The 19,247-nt window shown below is 40.0% G+C and overlaps 1 protein-coding gene across 2 annotated transcripts in view; it reads right to left on the bottom strand.

Moving 5' to 3' along the window:
• The window catches only part of LOC125906716 (uncharacterized protein K02A2.6-like), a 417,738-nt gene extending 411,296 nt beyond the window's left edge, over window positions 1–6,442 (bottom strand). For both annotated transcript variants that reach the window (XM_049606857.1, XM_049606859.1), the window contains exon 1: window positions 246–6,442. In XM_049606857.1, coding sequence (XP_049462814.1) covers window positions 1,735–3,093 — 1,359 coding nt within the window. In that variant the 5' untranslated portion in view covers window positions 3,094–6,442 and the 3' untranslated portion in view covers window positions 246–1,734. The remainder of the gene's footprint in view (window positions 1–245) is intronic.
• Between the last annotated feature and the right edge of the window lie 12,805 nt (window positions 6,443–19,247).

The following is a 19,247-nucleotide window of genomic DNA, read 5'->3' as shown; positions in this document are numbered from 1 at the left end:
AAATAACTTAAATTTGAGATCCGGCATGACCATTCCCTCGACGACCAAAAAAAGCTTCCACCAGCTTCCGCCAGATGCGCTAGTGAAAATCAGAATTACACTACGAAGTACGGTCAATGTAGCCCGGCCTTTACACATTTCTTTCCAATTCCGCTAGCGGACGCAAGTGGAAACAAAACTTGAATTGAATTCATACAAAAGAGAATTCTGGTTTGGTTTATTACGGTGCGCGTATGATACTGCACCTGTCCGTCCAGAATCTGGTGGCTTGTTGGTTTTGAGTCGGTATCATGACGCCGTGCGACCGGCACTGCCTTGGAATGGGTTCGGATCGGTAGGTTCATGTTTTGGTCGAGTGCATTCCGTGCATTTGTCGCGTCACAGCGGTAGCCCGGCAGCAACTAAGTCAAGACAAACTCTTACCCGGGTGTGGACTGCTATGCTAAGTTCTTTTTATTATTATTGGCGTAATAGCCAACGCGATCATGCCGGCCTTTTCAGGACTTGAGTACCACGTAGCCGGAGCCGGTGACTAACCCCTTGCTACGGCGGATGGTTCATACGCGATTACTTGCAAAATTACACGAAAATTAGTGATATTTCAGCTGGAAATCACGAGATTCGACTTACGCGGAAATTCGAGATACGCGGTATTTTGCGGCCGTTTTCGGTCCCCATTAACCGTGTATCTCGGGGACCGCCTGTAGTTGTAATGTAAGGGCAAATCTTTGTAATCTGTTTGCTGTGTACACTGGGATTCCCTTCTTTGAGCCAAAAATTTGGAGTAACGGTCTATGATCTGTTTGTAGCTTGAAATGACGCCCATATATCATTTTGTGAAACTTTGTCACTGTAAATACTATCGCTAGTCCTTCGCGATCTATCTGACTGTACTTCTTTTCTGTCTCTGTCAGTGCCCTTGATGCATGCTGAACGACCTTGACGCTGCCGTCTTGAAACTTGTGGCTTAATGTGGCGCCTAGACCAACTGATGACGCGTCGGCTGAGACTATGATGTCTGCCTTAGGATCATAATGCGTGAGTAATAGGTCTGAAGAGAGAGTTTTCTTAAATGCTTGAAAACTTTCCTCGCATTGCTTTGACCATTGAAAATGCTCACCATGCTTGAGTAGACTGTCTAAAGGGTAACGGAGGTCTCTCATTTTTGGCACAAATTTGCCGTAATAATTAATAGCTCCAATAAACGAACGAAGCCCTGATATATCTGTTGGCGGTGGTAGGTTTAAAATTGCTTCGATCTTTGCCGGGTCTGGACGAATACCTTTTCCATCTAAAATGTGACCAAGATATCGGATTTGCTTCATGCCAAATACACATTTATCCGCTCGAATTGTGAATCCGTATTCCTTAATGCGGCTTAAAACTTCTTTCACATTCGTGTCATGTTCTTCTTGTGTCACACGTCCAACTATCAAATCATCCATGTACCCGCATACCTTTACCATGCCTGCTATCATTATATCTATAAGCTGTTGGAATATTGCAGGGGCTACTTTTATTCCTGGCGGAAGGCGGTTGTATTGGTATAAGCCACGATGTGTATTTATGCTCAGTACTGGCCTATATTGTTCTTCTACTGAGACGTGTGCAAAAGCATCAGAAAGGTCTGTGGTTGTAAAAATATTGCATTGTGCCAGTTTGGTAAAAATTTCCTCCGGAATTGGAAGGGGATACTCGTGTGCTTGAAGTGCCTGATTTAAACCTGTCGAGTAATCACCTTATACGTATCTTTCCGTTGGATTTCCGCACAACCACAACAGGTGCTGCCCAGTCTGAATAGTTAATGGGAGTAATCACACCGTTTTGCTCAAGTCTATCTAATTCCTTTTCAACTACTTCTCTCATAGCATAGGCCACTGGCCTTTTGGGTCGAAAAACAGGGGTAATATCATCTCGAAGCTTTAATTGCACCTGAACTTTTTTACATACTCCTGTTCCATTGAAAACTTCTGGAAACTGCCTTTGGAGACTTATCATCGTCATCTTTGCTGAATTATTACTGACATTGTTGCAAAATACATTCATTGGCACGGACCACAACTCGAAAAGTTCGATAACATCTGCACCTAACAGCTTTACGTCTGCTTTTACCACACGAATTACTGCAAAACGTTCAACACCATGAATTATGATATTCGCCGAGAACTCTCCGTATAGTTCAAAATTCGTGCCTGCTGCTGTTAGTGCCTTCACTGTTAGCCTATTCAATTGCGGTTCGCCTATCTGTCTCCAGGACTGCTGTCCTATTACCGTTATATCAGAAGCAGTATCCAATTGCAACTGTAACGACCTTCCGTTCACGCACACTGTCACGTATTTTCTTTGCTTCGTTATGCAACACGCATTCACACGCACCACCCTTACGTGTGCATTAGAATAGATTGTTTTCTGAGGGCTCTTTCGATTTCTGCAAAATCCTTCCTTGTGACCTACTGTTCCGCATTGCTTGCACTTGTGATATTTGAATGTACAATCACGCACCCAGTGCTGTATACCACAATACCAGCATGGGGTTTTTGGTTTGATGCCTGATGGACCTCCTCCATTTTGCAAACGTTGCTGACTACCATTTTGAAAACGTTGCTGAGTACCATTTTGGAAACGTTGCTGATTGCCATTTGCTTTTGGCAGAAATTTCGAGTTTGCTGACGGCCATTTTCTTATCGCGGCTACCTTTCTATTTGCACTGTCTTCAATCATTGCGCTATCTGCGTGCAAATTAATTATGCCTTGACATTCGGTAGATAATTGTTCCAGGGAAATTTCTGCGTTCTTTTCGATCATATTCAATAACCGCGTTCGGTACTCTAAATCATTTTCGTTCTTGAGACCACACTTGAATACTAATGCCTTTAGTTGATTTTCCGTCATAGCTTTCAATTCAAAATCTTCACACGCACGGTTAACCCTACACGCATACGACATAAAGTCTTCCGCTTGAGTTTTCACTATTTTCAGACACTTGTAACGCTTGCTTAAAATTGTCTCTTTCGCACTAAATAACGCTTTCAGTTTGGTCACCGTTTCCGCAAACGAAAAATCTCCGGGATGCTTGGGTAGCACAAAGTTCATGTAACGCTCGTGTTCACTTGTACTAAGCTTCCTCAGAAGCACCCTAACCTTAGCTGCATCCTCTATGTGTAAAGCATCTTTCTCAAAAAGCTCCTCATAACGTGCGTACCACGCGGTAAACGTTCTGTTTTCTTCGGGTTCATATTTGTACTCACTGATTTGTCGCGCAATGAAATCCAGCGTTGTTTCTACTGGTGATTCACTGCTTAGGCCGGGTGTGGAGCGCTGCGTAAGCCTGGTGCGATGGCGGTTTCCTTCACGATGCTGTATGGGTCTTCCTTCTGTTGCCTTTTCTCGTCGCCAGTTGTTACGTCCGGTGTTGGGGTGATATAGGACGGAGGCCGATTAAAACTCCGGATACAACGTTTAAACTTTACAAACATATATTATAAAACTGCTTAAAGCTAACACGCTAAAAAGAACTGTCCGCGGAACGTCTGTGTTCCCTCGCTGCTGAACCCCGAAAAAGGCACGATCGGCTTTCGCGCACGATCGCAGCCTCCCGATCGCTGACACCGAAACGTCTGACAGTTGTCGCACGGTCACGACAACCCAGAGTACCAATGTCGTGCGGCGCTGCTAGCGCCCGCAACAATCGGTGACCGCCTAGTCCGCCCACCGTTAGATCCACCGCTGGTTCATGACGGTGTTTTTTTTATGGTGGAAGTGCATCCTTCCCCCTGCCTGCTGCGTATGCACCGGGCAGGAGACAGTGTGGCAGTATGCAAGTTGCACACTGGATAGGAGCGGGCCCGCGGCACCGCCATCATTCCGCACATCTGCATGCCCGTCGTGGGTTCTAATCGCGTATGAACCATCCGCCGTAGCAAGGGGTTAGTCACCGGCTCCGGCTACGTGGTACTCAAGTCCTGAAAAGGCCGGCATGATCGCGTTGGCTATTACGCCAATAATAATAAAAAGAACTTAGCATAGCAGTCCACACCCGGGTAAAGGCCGGGCTACATTGATCGTACTCGCAAGTGTAATTTTTATTTTCACTAGCGCATCTGGCGGCGAGCAGCGCAAGCTAGATGTCGGTATAATTTATGCGTCAAAATTATTCATGCTTGGTGTCTCATCAAGTTTTGAACAGGCTACTTGTATGCCGTTTGAAATGTTAATATACGCCTATAAATTGCAACAAAGTAGGCCGTTAATTGTTGTTGTTGGACAAATCGTCATTGATACAAAGCGCTGGGCAACATTTTTCCCCATCTTCCAACATCTATCCATCATTGCGTAAAATTATAGCCTCCTCGACCCAAAACGTTTTTTGACTGATAAATTATACCAGCATGTAGCTTCAACCCGCCACCGCTAGATGGCGTACGCGTTCACAAAAATTATACTACGGAGTACAATCAATGTAGCCCGGCCTTAAGAGTTTGTCTTGACTTTGTTGCTGCCGGGCTACCGCTGTGACGCGACAAATGCACGGAACGCACTCGACCAAAACATGAACCTACCGATCCGAACCCATTCCAAGGCATTGCCGGTCAATCGGCGTCATGATAACTACTCCAAACCAACAAGCCACCAGATTCTGGACGGACAGGTGCAGCACCATACGCGCACCGTAATAAACAAATCCAGAATCCTCTTTTGTATGGATTCAATTCAAGTTTTGTTTCCACTTGCGTCCGCTAGCGGAATTGGAAAGAAATGTGTAAAGGCCGGGCTACATTGACCGTACTTCGTAGTGTAATTCTGATTTTCACTAGCGCATCTGGCGGAAGCTGGTGGAAGCTTTTTTTGGTCGTCGAGGGAATGGTCATGCCGGATCTCAAATTTAAGTTATTTTTTCACCGTTTTTCAATGCGAAAATGGCTGAAATACTTGCACAATATGTTTATCTATCAATTACAAAGCTTTTCCAGTCCAGTTAAAGTAAAAAACATGGAAAAATAACGCATGTTCTGGAGCGGCTCCAAATTGTTTGGCAAAATGCTTCGGTCAGCCGCCGCCAGATGCGCTAGTGAAAATCAAAATTACACCAGCGAGTACGATCAATGTAGCCCGGCCTTAACATATCACATGCACGTTTGCTTCGATCGTTTGTCTTTTTAATACCCCCAACAGCAGAACTGGTCGCAAAGATGGTGGTGCCAATTAAATGGTTGAATTGTCTCTTAGGTAGCGGTAATCGACCGGGCGGCGTACAGTGCGTTTTCTGAGAATGCATGGAGTGTGTAGACGCAGCCGGTGCCAATGCACGCATCAGAATCAAACAGTTTTGGGGTTCCCGCACGCACACACACACGCGCGCACGCACGCATGCACGCGCGTACGCGAGAACGCACCCCCGAACGCGCGTACACGCACGATCGATTTCCGCTACCTTATCGGTAGAATTGCTGGCTTAACTTGTAGCGCATCCTCATCCAAAGCACCGGGAGGGGAGGGGGATTGCGGCATGATAGAGTGGACGATCACTTTCCCCGCGCTGTGTGTGTGTCCGTGTGTGTGTGTCGTGGCCAGAAAACTCGAGACAAATTCCGGCACATTGAAAAAAAAAATTTTGTTATTGCCACTATACACCGTGCTACATGATGTTTAGAAGGTCGTTGAAGCATCAAACATGTTCAGATTAAAAAAAAAAAAATAGATCAGTGTTAGACGTTCTCGTACGCTTGTTTGAAATTGGCTTCTTCACCCTCGGCACGGGCATTAAATGGCCTCATCAGCAGCGGCACGAAATAAAATAAACCATAAATACACCGATAACACTTTAAATCCCAAAATGAACCAGCTTCTCCCGCATCGTCAAGGTCACACACGAATAAATAAATGCTAACACCCACATTACAATCCACAACCGCAATGTACATATACACCAACGCATACACACAATCAGCTGACGGCGAAAGGCACGGGCTGAAGCGCAAGTATAAGGCAAGGCAGGGAGGGGAAGGGAGTTAGAGGAAGAGGAGGAGGAAGGAATGGGCGCCAATATTTTTGAATTTTTCGGCCGTTTTTTTTGCTCCATCGTCTGAAATAGTTCATCCATTCCTTCAACAGATGGCGCTCGTTGCGCACCTAAAAACTGCAATAAATACGCTGGCTATCGTAGATTTGGCTGAAGTCTAGCGTATTTTTTTGCGTATTTTTTGACACAAAACGACGCAAAAAACTACGCAGAAAACTGCTCGAATTTGCGCAGCGGGTGGTCACATGAGGCCTTTCTGAAGTGTTGGTCGGAAAATTGTACTAGGGAATTTAACCCAACAAATGATTGGGACGCAGCAGCAATCGAACGCGATATCGAACATGAAAAATATATGGGGTTTTACATGTTCGATGTGATAACCCACAAATCGAACATGTGAACCCAAGTGCCACAAATCTACTAAACGACCACTAAACGTCTTCTAAACGACTCAAGTTCTGTACCTAAACGGAATATAGAAAGACTTCGTTTAGCAGACGGCAAACGACTCATGCATTCTAAAAATAGCAAAAAAGCTAGTGGCGCTTGTGGTGATTTCCGAAATATTATTTATATTAATAACAGCTTTTTATTTTGTCCAATCGAGTAGTTGCATCCTTCCTTGCTAAGATCAATTACAAGACTGACGATTTTCTTCCTCTCCTCGAAAAGCCTCCTATTTTGACACTTCCGTACGAACGGATGTATCGCATCTCGCTATCTCACTCTCTCTGCGATTAACCTGATTTTTATTTTGAATGCACCGATACTTTTCGTTAATCGCTATTCTATCGTAACTGTTTTCATCTTCTACTTAATAAACTTATATTTGTATGTTCCTATCTGATTATCTGATTATCTGATCATCATGAAATGGTTGTTACTTGCACTATTCGAATCTATGATATATATTTATTTTCCTTCCTGCTCTCGATCCCTACATTCTTCTCCTCCCCTACTCTTTATGTTTTAGTAGTTATAGTTTCCGAATATGGGTTTGTAGAATATTATTCTTCAGTTTAATCTCTTGCTTAAATTTAATCTACTTTACTTTTTAGACTACGTATATCTCGCGATAACTTTGATTTTGTTCATAATTCTATGGCCTTGGTTTTTATGAGTAACCCAGACCATAGTAATCTCGTAAAGATTATATGAAATATATAATAAAAAATACTACTTTCTGCTGCTATTTCCTTATTTTCCTATAAGGAAAATTTTGCTTCCTCAATTTGCCTGTTTTTGTTTTTTTGTTATTTTCGTGATTTTTGGTTTTGTAATAGATGATAAAATCAGTAACAATGTTCGCCATTTACATCAATCCTGACTTCGTTTTCCCGAATATGGCGCTGATCTTGCAAAAAGCCGTATAATAGTCATGACATATTTCCTTGAATTCTTGAAAATCTCTATCTTGTTGTATATCCATGAGTCTTATTTTTGAATACATGATCCTTGTGCTGTATCCCCCGCATTGCTCCATTATATCTTCATAATAAAATGTTGTTGCTATCCTTCCATCGTGAAGACGTGATGTCGGTGTCAATTTTCCAAACTTTATTTGGCTGTCCTTACTGAAAAGAAAGGATAACGTGGATTATGAACATATGAATTTTCTAATACAATTCGTTTCTGTTAACGTTATTTTGGTTCCTGGTTTCCTCTATTTTGGTCCGTTCTTCCTGGTTCTATGTATCGCAGTAAATATTCAATTTCCGTTGAAGCTTGCTGTTCTTGTCGATTTTTCATTCTTCTGCTATTGTCATCGGAGTAGATCTTTTATATCTGTAATATACAATATAAACTGTAGTTTTTATTGATACGTTATATTGAAAAATGTGATTTTTCGATGTCTGTTAGCTGTAACCATTCCGCTTGTAATCATTTATTTTTACTACGAAGTCGTTGTGGAAAAAGATACTAGTTTTGTTTCAATTCGTGTAGGAATTCCCTGTCCTCTTTGTATTTGAACAATTTTGTTGTTCATAAGCTAACGTCGGGTTAGGTGCAGGCAATATGGCATACTACACTCAATATATTTTTAATAAAACTAATTCACATCTGTTGATACTCTAAATCATTATCCTACCCATTACTTGAGGGCACAGGTACAGTTTAAACCTGGTAATCTATTATATGTAAATTTTCTCTAAATTTGTTCTAGTTTTCCAATCTATGGCTCTCTCTAAATTATTTTAGTCATCAACATTTTTATCTAAAGCAACCTTGTTCGTTATGTGCTTAACTAGTGTTATTCTCATTTCTGTATTGCTCCATTTAAAGTTCCATTGCGTTTAAACATCTAAAAAAATAAATTATTATCGCCGCGTTCGATCATATACCCTAGTTAAACCAGAATCCACGTCCTTCTTTGTACATTGTATGATGTTTATAATCTGGTATATAAACACAAAAAAATAGAAGAACTACTTCTTAGATAGCATCTACTTGCACATTATTTTTAGGAAATTTTCATTGATATTCCAATATTTTCACCATAGGATTGACGAACAGACAGTTATTCAGCAACCCCTTTATATCTATTAGTTTTGTTGTAAGCGAAAACTACGAATCCCTTGTAGACTATTCTTTTGTTGTCTCAATTCATTTCATTAATTTTCTTTAATATTTAAATAATGTTGTGTCAATAACTGTTATCTTTTACTAGATGTTAAGAAGTTTATATTATTCTTTGTTCTTGAATTATATTTTAATTAACGTTATATTTTATCGATTGAGTAGTCTGATTGTTTTGTCAAACACTTGAAAATTATTAGCCAGCCATCAACTCTATCTCCAGAGTCTTATTGTGATTACCTTGCTGAAACAACTATTTAGACAAGTTCTGCACCGGTAAGGTAAATACTATAGTGACTCTAACTGGCTCTTCAATTTGCCTAATTTCTATTGGTTGTTTCACAGCTCTTTCAATTCCAGTTCATCTTAGAAAAGGTCTCAAAACTGTATATTCTTAATTTGTCCACGGTAATGCCAGTAAGCGATTCTGTAAAGGCCTTATTAGTAGTTACCGATCTCTGGATGTTAAACATTTTTCTTTGCCATTACCTATTCTCAATATTAATTAAAATATCTGCCATAATTTTTGATGACAATTCAAGGATAAATAGTTTAAAAAATAATTTCATACATTTTAAAGTTTTTTTTTTTAATTATGATTATTGACCATCAACTGGGTAACATCGCAAACATCCATCCCGTTTGGACTCAAGGTTAAATGAAAGATGCTTTCTTTTCAAAATATCAACTTAAAATATATAATTTTTCATGTACTCGATCGTAGGAATATATTCAATATACGATCAATTTACGGCTAAATATAGAATTATTTCAGTCCAATTCCAACAATATTCCTACCCATAAAAGATGTCTAAAGTAAACCAACTCGAGCAAAGCCACGATCGCTACTATGGATCGCATTAATAAAACCTCAATGGATGAACCCATATCCACTCTATGTATCGTGTTTGTACGTTAAATCAGTAACTCTAGAAGTTTCTCCTCTAGTCCTCCTAGTCCATGTTTTAGTTCAATGTTTGAAATGTAATATTCAAGCAAACTCAGATGAATATAATGTAAATTATGTAATCCTGGTACGTCTTACAGTATCAATAATATTTCTTTCATTATTTTTTATTATTTCTATATGTAGTGCTCCCAGGGGCGTCATTGTATAACTATTTTTTTTTTACTTCATGTAGCCCTCCCAGAGGCGTCCATGGTTTTGTTCTTTATTGCAAGTAGAGCCCTCTCAGAGACGTCATTGGCTTTTACCATTTTTTTGATTATTTATTCTTATTAATTTTCGGTCTTAATATTGTTCCTTTCATTTTTTTAAGTATAACTACATGTAGCCCTCCCAGAGGCGTCCATGATTTAATTTGTTATAACAAGTATAGCCCTCCCAGAGGCGTCATTGTATAACTATTTTTTTTTTACTTCATGTAGCCCTCCCAGAGGCGTCCATGGTTTTGTTCTTTATTGCAAGTAGAGTCCTCTTAGAGGCGTCATTGTCTTTCACCATTTTTGACTTATTTATTCTTGTTAATTTTTGAGTCTTAATATGGTTTCTTTCATTTTTTAAGTATAACTATATGTAGCCCTCCCAGAGGCGTCCATGATTTAGTTCGTTATAACAAGTATAGCCCTCCCAGAGGCGTCATTGTATAACTATTTTTTTTTTTACTTCATGTAGCCCTCCCAGAGGCGTCCATGGTTTTGTTCTTTATTGCAAGTAGAGCCCTCTCAGAGACGTCATTGGCTTTTACCATTTTTTGATTATTTATTCTTATTAATTTTCGGTCTTAATATTGTTACTTTCATTTTTTTAAGTATAACTACATGTAGCCCTCCCAGAGGCGTCCATGATTTAATTTGTTATAACAAGTATAGCCCTCCCAGAGGCGTCATTGTATAACTATTTTTTTTTTTTTTTTTACTTCATGTAGCCCTCCCAGAGGCGTCCATGGTTTTGTTCTTTATGGCAAGTAGAGTCCTCTTAGAGGCGTCATTGTCTTTCACCATTTTTGACTTATTTATTCTTGTTAATTTTTGAGTCTTAATATGGTTTCTTTCATTTTTTAAGTATAACTACATGTAGCCCTCCCAGAGGCGTCCATGATTTAGTTCGTTATAACAAGTATAGCCCTCCCAGAGGCGTCATTGTATAACTATTTTTTTTACTTCATGTAGCCCTCCCAGAGGCGTCCATGGTTTTGTTCTTTATTGCAAGTAGAGCCCTCTCAGAGACGTCATTGGCTTTTACCATTTTTTGATTATTTATTCTTATTAATTTTCGGTCTTAATATTGTTACTTTCATTTTTTTAAGTATAACTACATGTAGCCCTCCCAGAGGCGTCCATGATTTAATTTGTTATAACAAGTATAGCCCTCCCAGAGGCGTCATTGTATAACTATATATTTTTTTTTTTTTACTTCATGTAGCCCTCCCAGAGGCGTCCATGGTTTTGTTCTTTATGGCTAGTAGAGTCCTCTTAGAGGCGTCATTGTCTTTCACCATTTTTGACTTATTTATTCTTGTTAATTTTTGAGTCTTAATATGGTTTCTTTCATTTTTTAAGTACAGTCTTTCCCCGAGTTACGCGAATAATGCGTTCCGGAGACATTCGCGTAACTCGGATTTTCGCGTAAGTCGAATATCACATGTTACAGCAAAAATATACTTTATTTATCATAATTTTTGATTGAAGTTAGTTCATTTATGTAATTTAATACTTATTTGATTCAATTGGTGTGGAGAATTCAGTTATTTCTGACTTTTTAGTGAATTAAAATTTTGAAATGTTGCTAATTATTTTTCATTTGACAATTGATGGAGAAAATTGTACTGATTTGACATCTGAACTGTCAAAAATAAAAAATTCGCGTAACTCGAATTCGCGTAACTCGAGTGTCGCGTAACTCGGGGAAAGACTGTATAACTACATGTAGCCCTCCCAGAGGCGTCCATGATTTAGTTCGTTATAACAAGTATAGCCCTCCCAGAGGCGTCATTGTATAACTATTTTTTTTACTTCATGTAGCCCTCCCAGAGGCGTCCATGGTTTTGTTCTTTATGGCAAGTAGAGTCCTCTTAGAGGCGTCATTGTCTTTCACCATTTTTGACTTATTTATTCTTGTTAATTTTTGAGTCTTAATATGGTTTCTTTCATTTTTTAAGTATAACTTTTGTCTTAAGTCCCTTTATTGTTGTTGGGTCCGTTCCGTACTGGAATATGCCTGTGTCATCTGGTCTCCTGTCCAACTATCTCTGCTCCAAAGGATTGAGAGGATCCAGAGACGTTTTACAAGGATCGTATTTCGTAGGTCGCTGGGTCATCACTCTATTCCGCTTCCTTCGTATGAGGATAGATGCACTTTATTAGGCCTTGCCAAGTTGGAGCACCGCTTCTCGGTCGCTCAGGCTTCTTTCGTCGCTGGCATATTGCTCAATACGATTGATACCCCTTCACTTCTGTCGCGCTTACATTTGTATGCACCTTGTCGCACCTTACGTTATCGTTTTCGTCTCCAGTTACCTATATGTCGTACACGTTTTGCTCGCAATGAGCCTTTTGTAAGAGCTATGTCGTCTTTTAATAGTACTTATGATCTGTTCGATTTCAACATATCCTATCCTGTCTACCGATCCCGTCTTCGCTCCTTTTCCGTACCATAAACTCCTTCCAACTCCTTCGTGAATAATTGTTATACTATAGTCAGTAAGCACTATTGCTGTAACCCATATCCAATGAAGGATGATGAAAGTCCTCACTGAGAAGTGGAATACTACAGTGTGTTACGTATGGGAGGAAGTTCTCTAGAGCCGAAGTACCATTCACAGAGTGCAGAGGTGTGATTGAGTCGCACAAAATATTGGTTGCGGCAAGGTTTGCGAAGACCAGATCCAATTGACGCCCAGATTGATTTGCAATACCACTCAACTGAAATAATCCGGTACTATGCAACCCATCAACGAAATCGGTATTAGCCACGGAATTGCATAAAGGTGCATAATGCATGACAGAATAACATGGAGAGCAATCGGAGGCTTCTGATGTATTAGTCAGCTCCCATCTGATATCAGGTTTATTGAAATCTCCGAAGACGTATAATAAATCGCTCTCTTTAATGCGGCTTGAAATTTCACGTACACTATCATGTAAAGCGTTCATCACTGCGGGGTCATTCGCATGACTAGGCGGAATGTAAACAACGCCGATGTAAACAGAGACACCTGGCAGCAATGTTTTGATCCAAAGTTGTTCCAGTATGGTATTAGGCGATGCGATTTCACATGTCGGTATTGAAGAGGAACTTGCAATTAAAACGCCCCCACCGCGTGAGAGGGCACTGTTGGAAAGATTCCTATCGCACCTGTAGATATGATAATGATCGTCAGTGAGGAGCGAAGAAGGTATGGACTGAGTAAGCCAAGTCTCGGTAAGAATGATAAAATCATATTCTGATTCTGATAGCGCCAGGCGAAGATTTGTAGTTTTCGTTCGTAGACCACGTACATTTTGGTAGTAGATAGAGAGACTGGGATGAGCTGAACGAGGTGCATCGCCGGATGCGGTGCAAGATTGCTATTCATCCGACGGGCCAGCGTCAGCAGATTCATCAGTCCGTTTAGCGTTTCGCTTCGGTCGTTTTTTAGGAGCGGCTAAGCATTCGGGAGGTGACCTAGTAGGTGTGGTGGTAACAAGCATTCGCTCATTAAGGTCAAGATGTGGTTCGTTTGTAAACAAAGCTGCGTCTGTAGTGGTCATGGCAGGTGAGGAAATCGTAACGGGCTGTGCGAGCGTATCTGTTGTAGTAGTTGGCATCGCGGCACTCCCTCCAGAATGTGAGAGAGGATTATGATAAGTGTCGGTAGCGGGAGTAACGTTTTGATCGAGCATCGAATTTGTTTCAGTTGTTGCACAGGTATTAGTGTTATAATTATTGGTCCGATAGTCACGGAACTCTCGGTAGGTAAGAGCAGAGGGCCATGTGTTAGGTGAGAGAGCCTTGTTGCGTAAAGTGGCTGGTATGCCCACCTTAAATGAGATAAATGAGAGTGTACTAGTGTCGGCACCAAGCTTCGTCAAACGGTGTACAAACACATCCCGCTTATCGAGTGCTAGCCGTACTTGTACCATGAGAGAAATCTGCTCAGTGGTAACCGATGGGGAGAAACGCGTAAAGAATAGCCACATTCGCGTATCGGTGTGTGGGATGGTGTCTAGTGTGTCAGAATCGAGCGGCGATCCCGATCCTCTGAGTAGTGGTGTTTGCGGGTTGTAAACTGGTGGCATATTGGTGAAGGATGACGGTTCGTTCGCACTCACACTAAGAGAAGCGGCTAATGATGGATACTGTTGTAGTGTGGGTGTAATAGTACCGGGGATATTTTTGACCACTGAATTAAACAATTTAGGCGCTGAATTGTGATGAATGGGCCGTTGAGACGGTAAATCGGTGGCGGCATGCGTCGATCGCAAGCAGGAACGGATCTCCGCCTTTAAAACTTCCAGAAGCTCTAACTTAATAGCTGTGGTATGCTGTGACAGCTCGCTACGGAGGCCCGCTTTAAGGTCGGCTATGCTGGACAGTAGGTCGACAGAAGTGTGAGTATACGGGGTGGATGACCTCAACACGGCCGTACGCGGATCCTTGTGAAACTTTACACAGGCTTTACAGGCCCAAAAAAGTTGTGCACAGGACTCTATAGTAGCGGAAAGTTCCTCAGAAAGTCCGCTGCATGAGAAGTGAAACTCAGAGTTGCACCAACCCTGGCATTTCACAATGCGATCAGCAGCTACGATGTCATTAGCGCAGGCGGAACAAATACCAGCCATTGCTTTGTGGATGAGCGATTGATTGTGATGTTGAAGCGACGTAATGATTGTGGGCCGGAAAACGTTTCCAGGTGATTGACGGTGAATAATCCAGTTGTTAAACAAAACCAGGCAATGAAGTCACCTACACCAGCAACAAGTTCAGCAAAGATACAGGTTTTCTCGGAATTAAGGAAATATTGTTTCTCTTTTTTAAATTAAGTATCAATACATGTAGCCCTCCCAGAGGCGTCCATGATTTAGTTCGTTATAACAAGTATAGCCCTTCCAGAGGCGTCATTGTATTTAATCTTTTTTTTTTTTTTTGAAATTATTAATTGTGGTTCATTTAACAGTATTAATATTGTTTGAACTATTATTTTATTTATTATTTCTGCATGTATCCTTCTAAGAGGCGTCCAGGGGTTTGTTCTGCATTGCAAATATAGGCCTGCCAGAGACGTCATTGAATTTGAACATTTTATTTGATTCTGTGATTAGTTATTAGTTAGTTATTTAGTGTTTAATATTTGTTAATTTATTTATTATTACTTCTTCTAGCCCGCCCAGAGGCGTCCATGGTTTGTATGTATACATTTTTCAAAAACAGATGCGTTCATATGTCGCTCTCGAGTGAGCAAGTAGGCACTCTAGCCATATCTCAAATATCCCATTCAGAGGCGTTGATCAATTCTTTAGTACAATTTTAGCCTTACCATAGGCTTAATTTCAATTTTTTCAATAGGCAATAATTTCAATTTCCGTTATTTAACACATTTTAGTTTTGTTTTGTTTTGTTTTTTTTTTTTTTTTTGACTTTTTTTAAGATTTGAACTCTTGTTTTACCATAGTGATTAATTTGCATGATCGGATTATGACCATTAACATCACAACTGTGCGATCAACTCCAAATGTCAAGATAATCTTTTGTTTGCCGTGCTTCGTCTCCCCAGAAGCATACGTACCGCATGCAAATTTAACAATTCTTTACCATCAAACACAAACCGATCCGTTTTCAAAACTGCACTAAAACAATGAAACTTCCACTCCGTCACAAGAAGCAAAGAAAACAAGGAACGTACATACCAATTTTCGTCATTTCGTTGCACAATTCCACCACCAGCCATCTTCGAAATGCCGTGGCAACAATGATGCATCTATGAACCGTTTGATGCGAACGTACAGCCGGTCTCCGTATCGATTCCATTTTCTCGGTCCGCTGATCATTTTTATTGTTTTCACCAGAAGCGTTCGATGTACCAACTTGCGCCATTGTGGTGATTTCCGAAATATTATTTATATTAATAACAGCTTTTTATTTTGTCCAATCGAGTAGTTGCATCCTTCCTTGCTAAGATCAATTACAAGACTGACGATTTTCTTCCTCTCCTCGAAAAGCCTCCTATTTTGACACTTCCGTACGAACGGATGTATCGCATCTCGCTATCTCACTCTCTCTGCGATTAACCTGATTTTTATTTTGAATGCACCGATACTTTTCGTTAATCGCTATTCTATCGTAACTGTTTTCATCTTCTACTTAATAAACTTATATTTGTATGTTCCTATCTGATTATCTGATTATCTGATCATCATGAAATGGTTGTTACTTGCACTATTCGAATCTATGATATATATTTATTTTCCTTCCTGCTCTCGATCCCTACAGCGCTCTCTGTTGGTGGGATACACCAACCAGTTGAGCCTTCATCGCTTGGAGGAGAGCTTTCTCATTTTTCTCTGTACTGTTGTATGGTTTCGCATTGAAGTTATGCATCGCTAGAACTAGAACGGCGATACGATTGTTTAAATACTAAACTCCAACGGAAATCACCAGCACTGAAAAGCAAGTGAGATTAGAGTAATGGTCGTTGGTGTTGATACCCACGTATCTGACTACACGACCATTCATATAGATTTTTGCTCAGAAAGTTAGAAGGCTATATAGGTCATGATAAGATGAAACTTGTCGAAACACATTGCAAGAAAAGGATAGCAATATAATGATGAGTTCCCAAGTAGCACAATCCTGTTAAGAAACCGTTAAAAGTATGCCTAAAAGTATTACTTTTAGCTTTCCATACAGCAGTAATTCTAGGGCTTAAAACACTGCGTAACGCTTTCCTTGCTTCGTCAATGTTTCGTTAAATCTTAAAATTTAACCGGTATTTTTAACGAAAGAGATCAAAATTAACGAAAAAATCGACAGAGATGTCTATATTTTTCTTTCTCTTTCGTTAGGGACATGCAAGGTCTTCGTTAAGCTTAATGTGCTATTTTCGTGAAATAAATTAATAAATAAAACAATTATTCGTTTATTGAATAACACAATTTCACTTGGTAACCGCATTACACAATTTTCTTTCATTACGCGGATTTCGTCAATCTTCATCGTGGAGGTCAGCTGCTGCCGTGCACGGAAAACATGATGTCCAAACGCTATCCGAATCGAAAATGCTGCGAAATATAAAACTTATGTAGCTCATGTGAAGAGAATGGTTATATCGATACACTGACCTGTTGTAAAAGCACGATGATACACAAATTAAACAATAGCTGATAGAAATTGTCGCAGACGCTTGGTTTTGTTGCCATCTACACACAAGCTATACACACGAAGCTTGACGAACTTTTTGACATAAGAAATGGAGGCGCCAGTACGTGACCATGTACAGTATGTCTTAAAAATTATCGTCATCAAGAGCATATTATTTTGCCCAAGAAAATAAATATTTTTATGAAGATTTTTCTCATTTGCAAATATTGCATACCCTTTATCAAACTCTTCACATGTATTATTTAAAAACTATGAATTTTTTTATATTTTTAAATTCTTTTTTTTATTATAACCGCAGATACAAATAGAGGAATAAAAGAAAACACATAGTTTTCGTACAGTTAAACAAAACAAATATTTTGGTGTGAAAATAAATACGCATTATTATATAAATAATAATGAAAAATGATTTTTCGAATATTTAATAAATTGAAAATGGTGTTGATAAAATTTGAAAAACACTGTGTGTTATATTGACCAGAATAAAAAAAAACGAGGGTAACGGAATACGTCTTTATGCTGTAACGCTGGCAAATGTCATATTCTCTTAAGAAACTCTATTTGATTTTTAACGGCTTTAAAAAACTGTTAATAATCAAATAGAGTTTCTTAAGGCTACTTGGGTTGTAATACGCCATCTATTGATCAAACCAATGAAGCTGTGGGGAGCTTTCATTTTTTTTTCTATTGTAAACCTCGAATTTTACTAATTTGAACTAAACGTTGAACTTATAAAAGGCACAAAATCGGAAGGCAGAAGAATTAACAGAAGGCTGAAGGTGTTGTCAGTACAACGATCCGTAAACGAATAATCTTTATTTTTGACATTCGGATTATCGCACAGTTGTCGCGGTGATGGTCATATTCCGATCCGGCACTATGGTCTAATTAGGGGTCAAATCTCCAGGGTACTACAGCTCGGCCATCCTAACCAACAAATTGACCTCAATTTATGTGTAAATATTAGTAATTCAAATTTCGTTAACGGTTTCATACGGCTCACTCCATTTCTTCAACTTGTTTGATTCTAATATGCCATCATATGGCATCTGAGTTATTGGACAGCCCTCAATGTCCCTAATGACATAGCGATCGTTAGGCAATACCTTATGGACTATGTACGGACCTTTATATTTAGGAATCAACTTCTTATTCTGCTGAGTGTTGCTATCAATGTTCCGCATTACTACATAATCTCCAACTTCATATTTAGCTGCTGGTTTATGATTTTTACGAAAATATGCCTCATTGGTAAGCTGAGATTTAATTATATTTGCCGATGCTTCAGTCCGAATGTCGCTTAAATCATTTAGTGTACTTCCACGACGCTCGTCTAAAAACTCCGTTAGTTCATCAATTAAATGACCCCGTTGTTCAATACCAAACAGGAGAACTGAGGGTGAAAACTTCGTACTGTCGTGCTTTGAATTATTCAACGCATATTCAGAATCCAGTAAATGCAAATTCCAATCATCGTGATCATAAGAGTCCGAAAGTTTGCTGAGTATGGGTCGAAGTACGCGGTTAACCCTTTCGACTTGTCCGTTTGCTTGTGGTGAACCAGTAGCGTTGAGTACATGCTGTACCTCATTTGATCTAAGGAAATTTTCGAACTGGTTGGACGTGAAGCAGGTACCTCGGTCACTAATTATCCGTTTGGGTCGGCTGTAATAGGAAATGTATTGTTTGAGAGCATTGCATACTTCCTGACTTCCAGTGGAACGAGTCGCGTATAGCTTAGTAAATTTCGTAAATGCGTCTATCACAACTAATATATACTTCTTTTTGGATTTCGTAAGAGGTAGTGGTCCCAGGTGATCAATGTGAAGTGTGTCAAAAGGTTGGGGAGCTTTCGGTATACTGTGGATGTTCTGATTATTAGTTCTAGTGGGAGCTGAATATATGATACATTTCAAACAATTCTTAATGGAAGACTCAACTCTATTCCGCATAGAAGGAAACCAATAATGACAGCTAATTTTTGAAATTGTTTTGTCAACCGATAAGTGACCTATTTTCTCATGTGTGTGGCGGATGATATTATCTACCATCTCGCGGGGGACATAAAACTGAAGCTCTTTTGAGGGTGACTCATGATATACGAAACCATCTTGCAAAACATATCCAGGTAAATTTTCCAGTTCTAGTTGGGAATAGTGTTGGGAAAAAGAGCACAATTAAGTGTGCTGTGCGCACACGCACGCACATCTCAGTGTGCGGTGCATATTTCGCACTGTGCGCGCACTCCGCACTGTGCGCGCACTCCGCACTGTGCGCGCACTCCGCACTTTTCGCACAGTGCGAGCACACTTCGCACGGTGCGCGCACTTT

The sequence above is a fragment of the Anopheles coluzzii genome, chromosome X (genome assembly GCF_943734685.1).
Source record: "Anopheles coluzzii chromosome X, AcolN3, whole genome shotgun sequence".
Lineage (NCBI taxonomy): Eukaryota > Metazoa > Arthropoda > Insecta > Diptera > Culicidae > Anopheles > Anopheles coluzzii.
The sequence above is the reverse complement of the archived record's forward strand: the minus strand, read 5'-3'. Positions and strand labels throughout refer to the sequence as shown.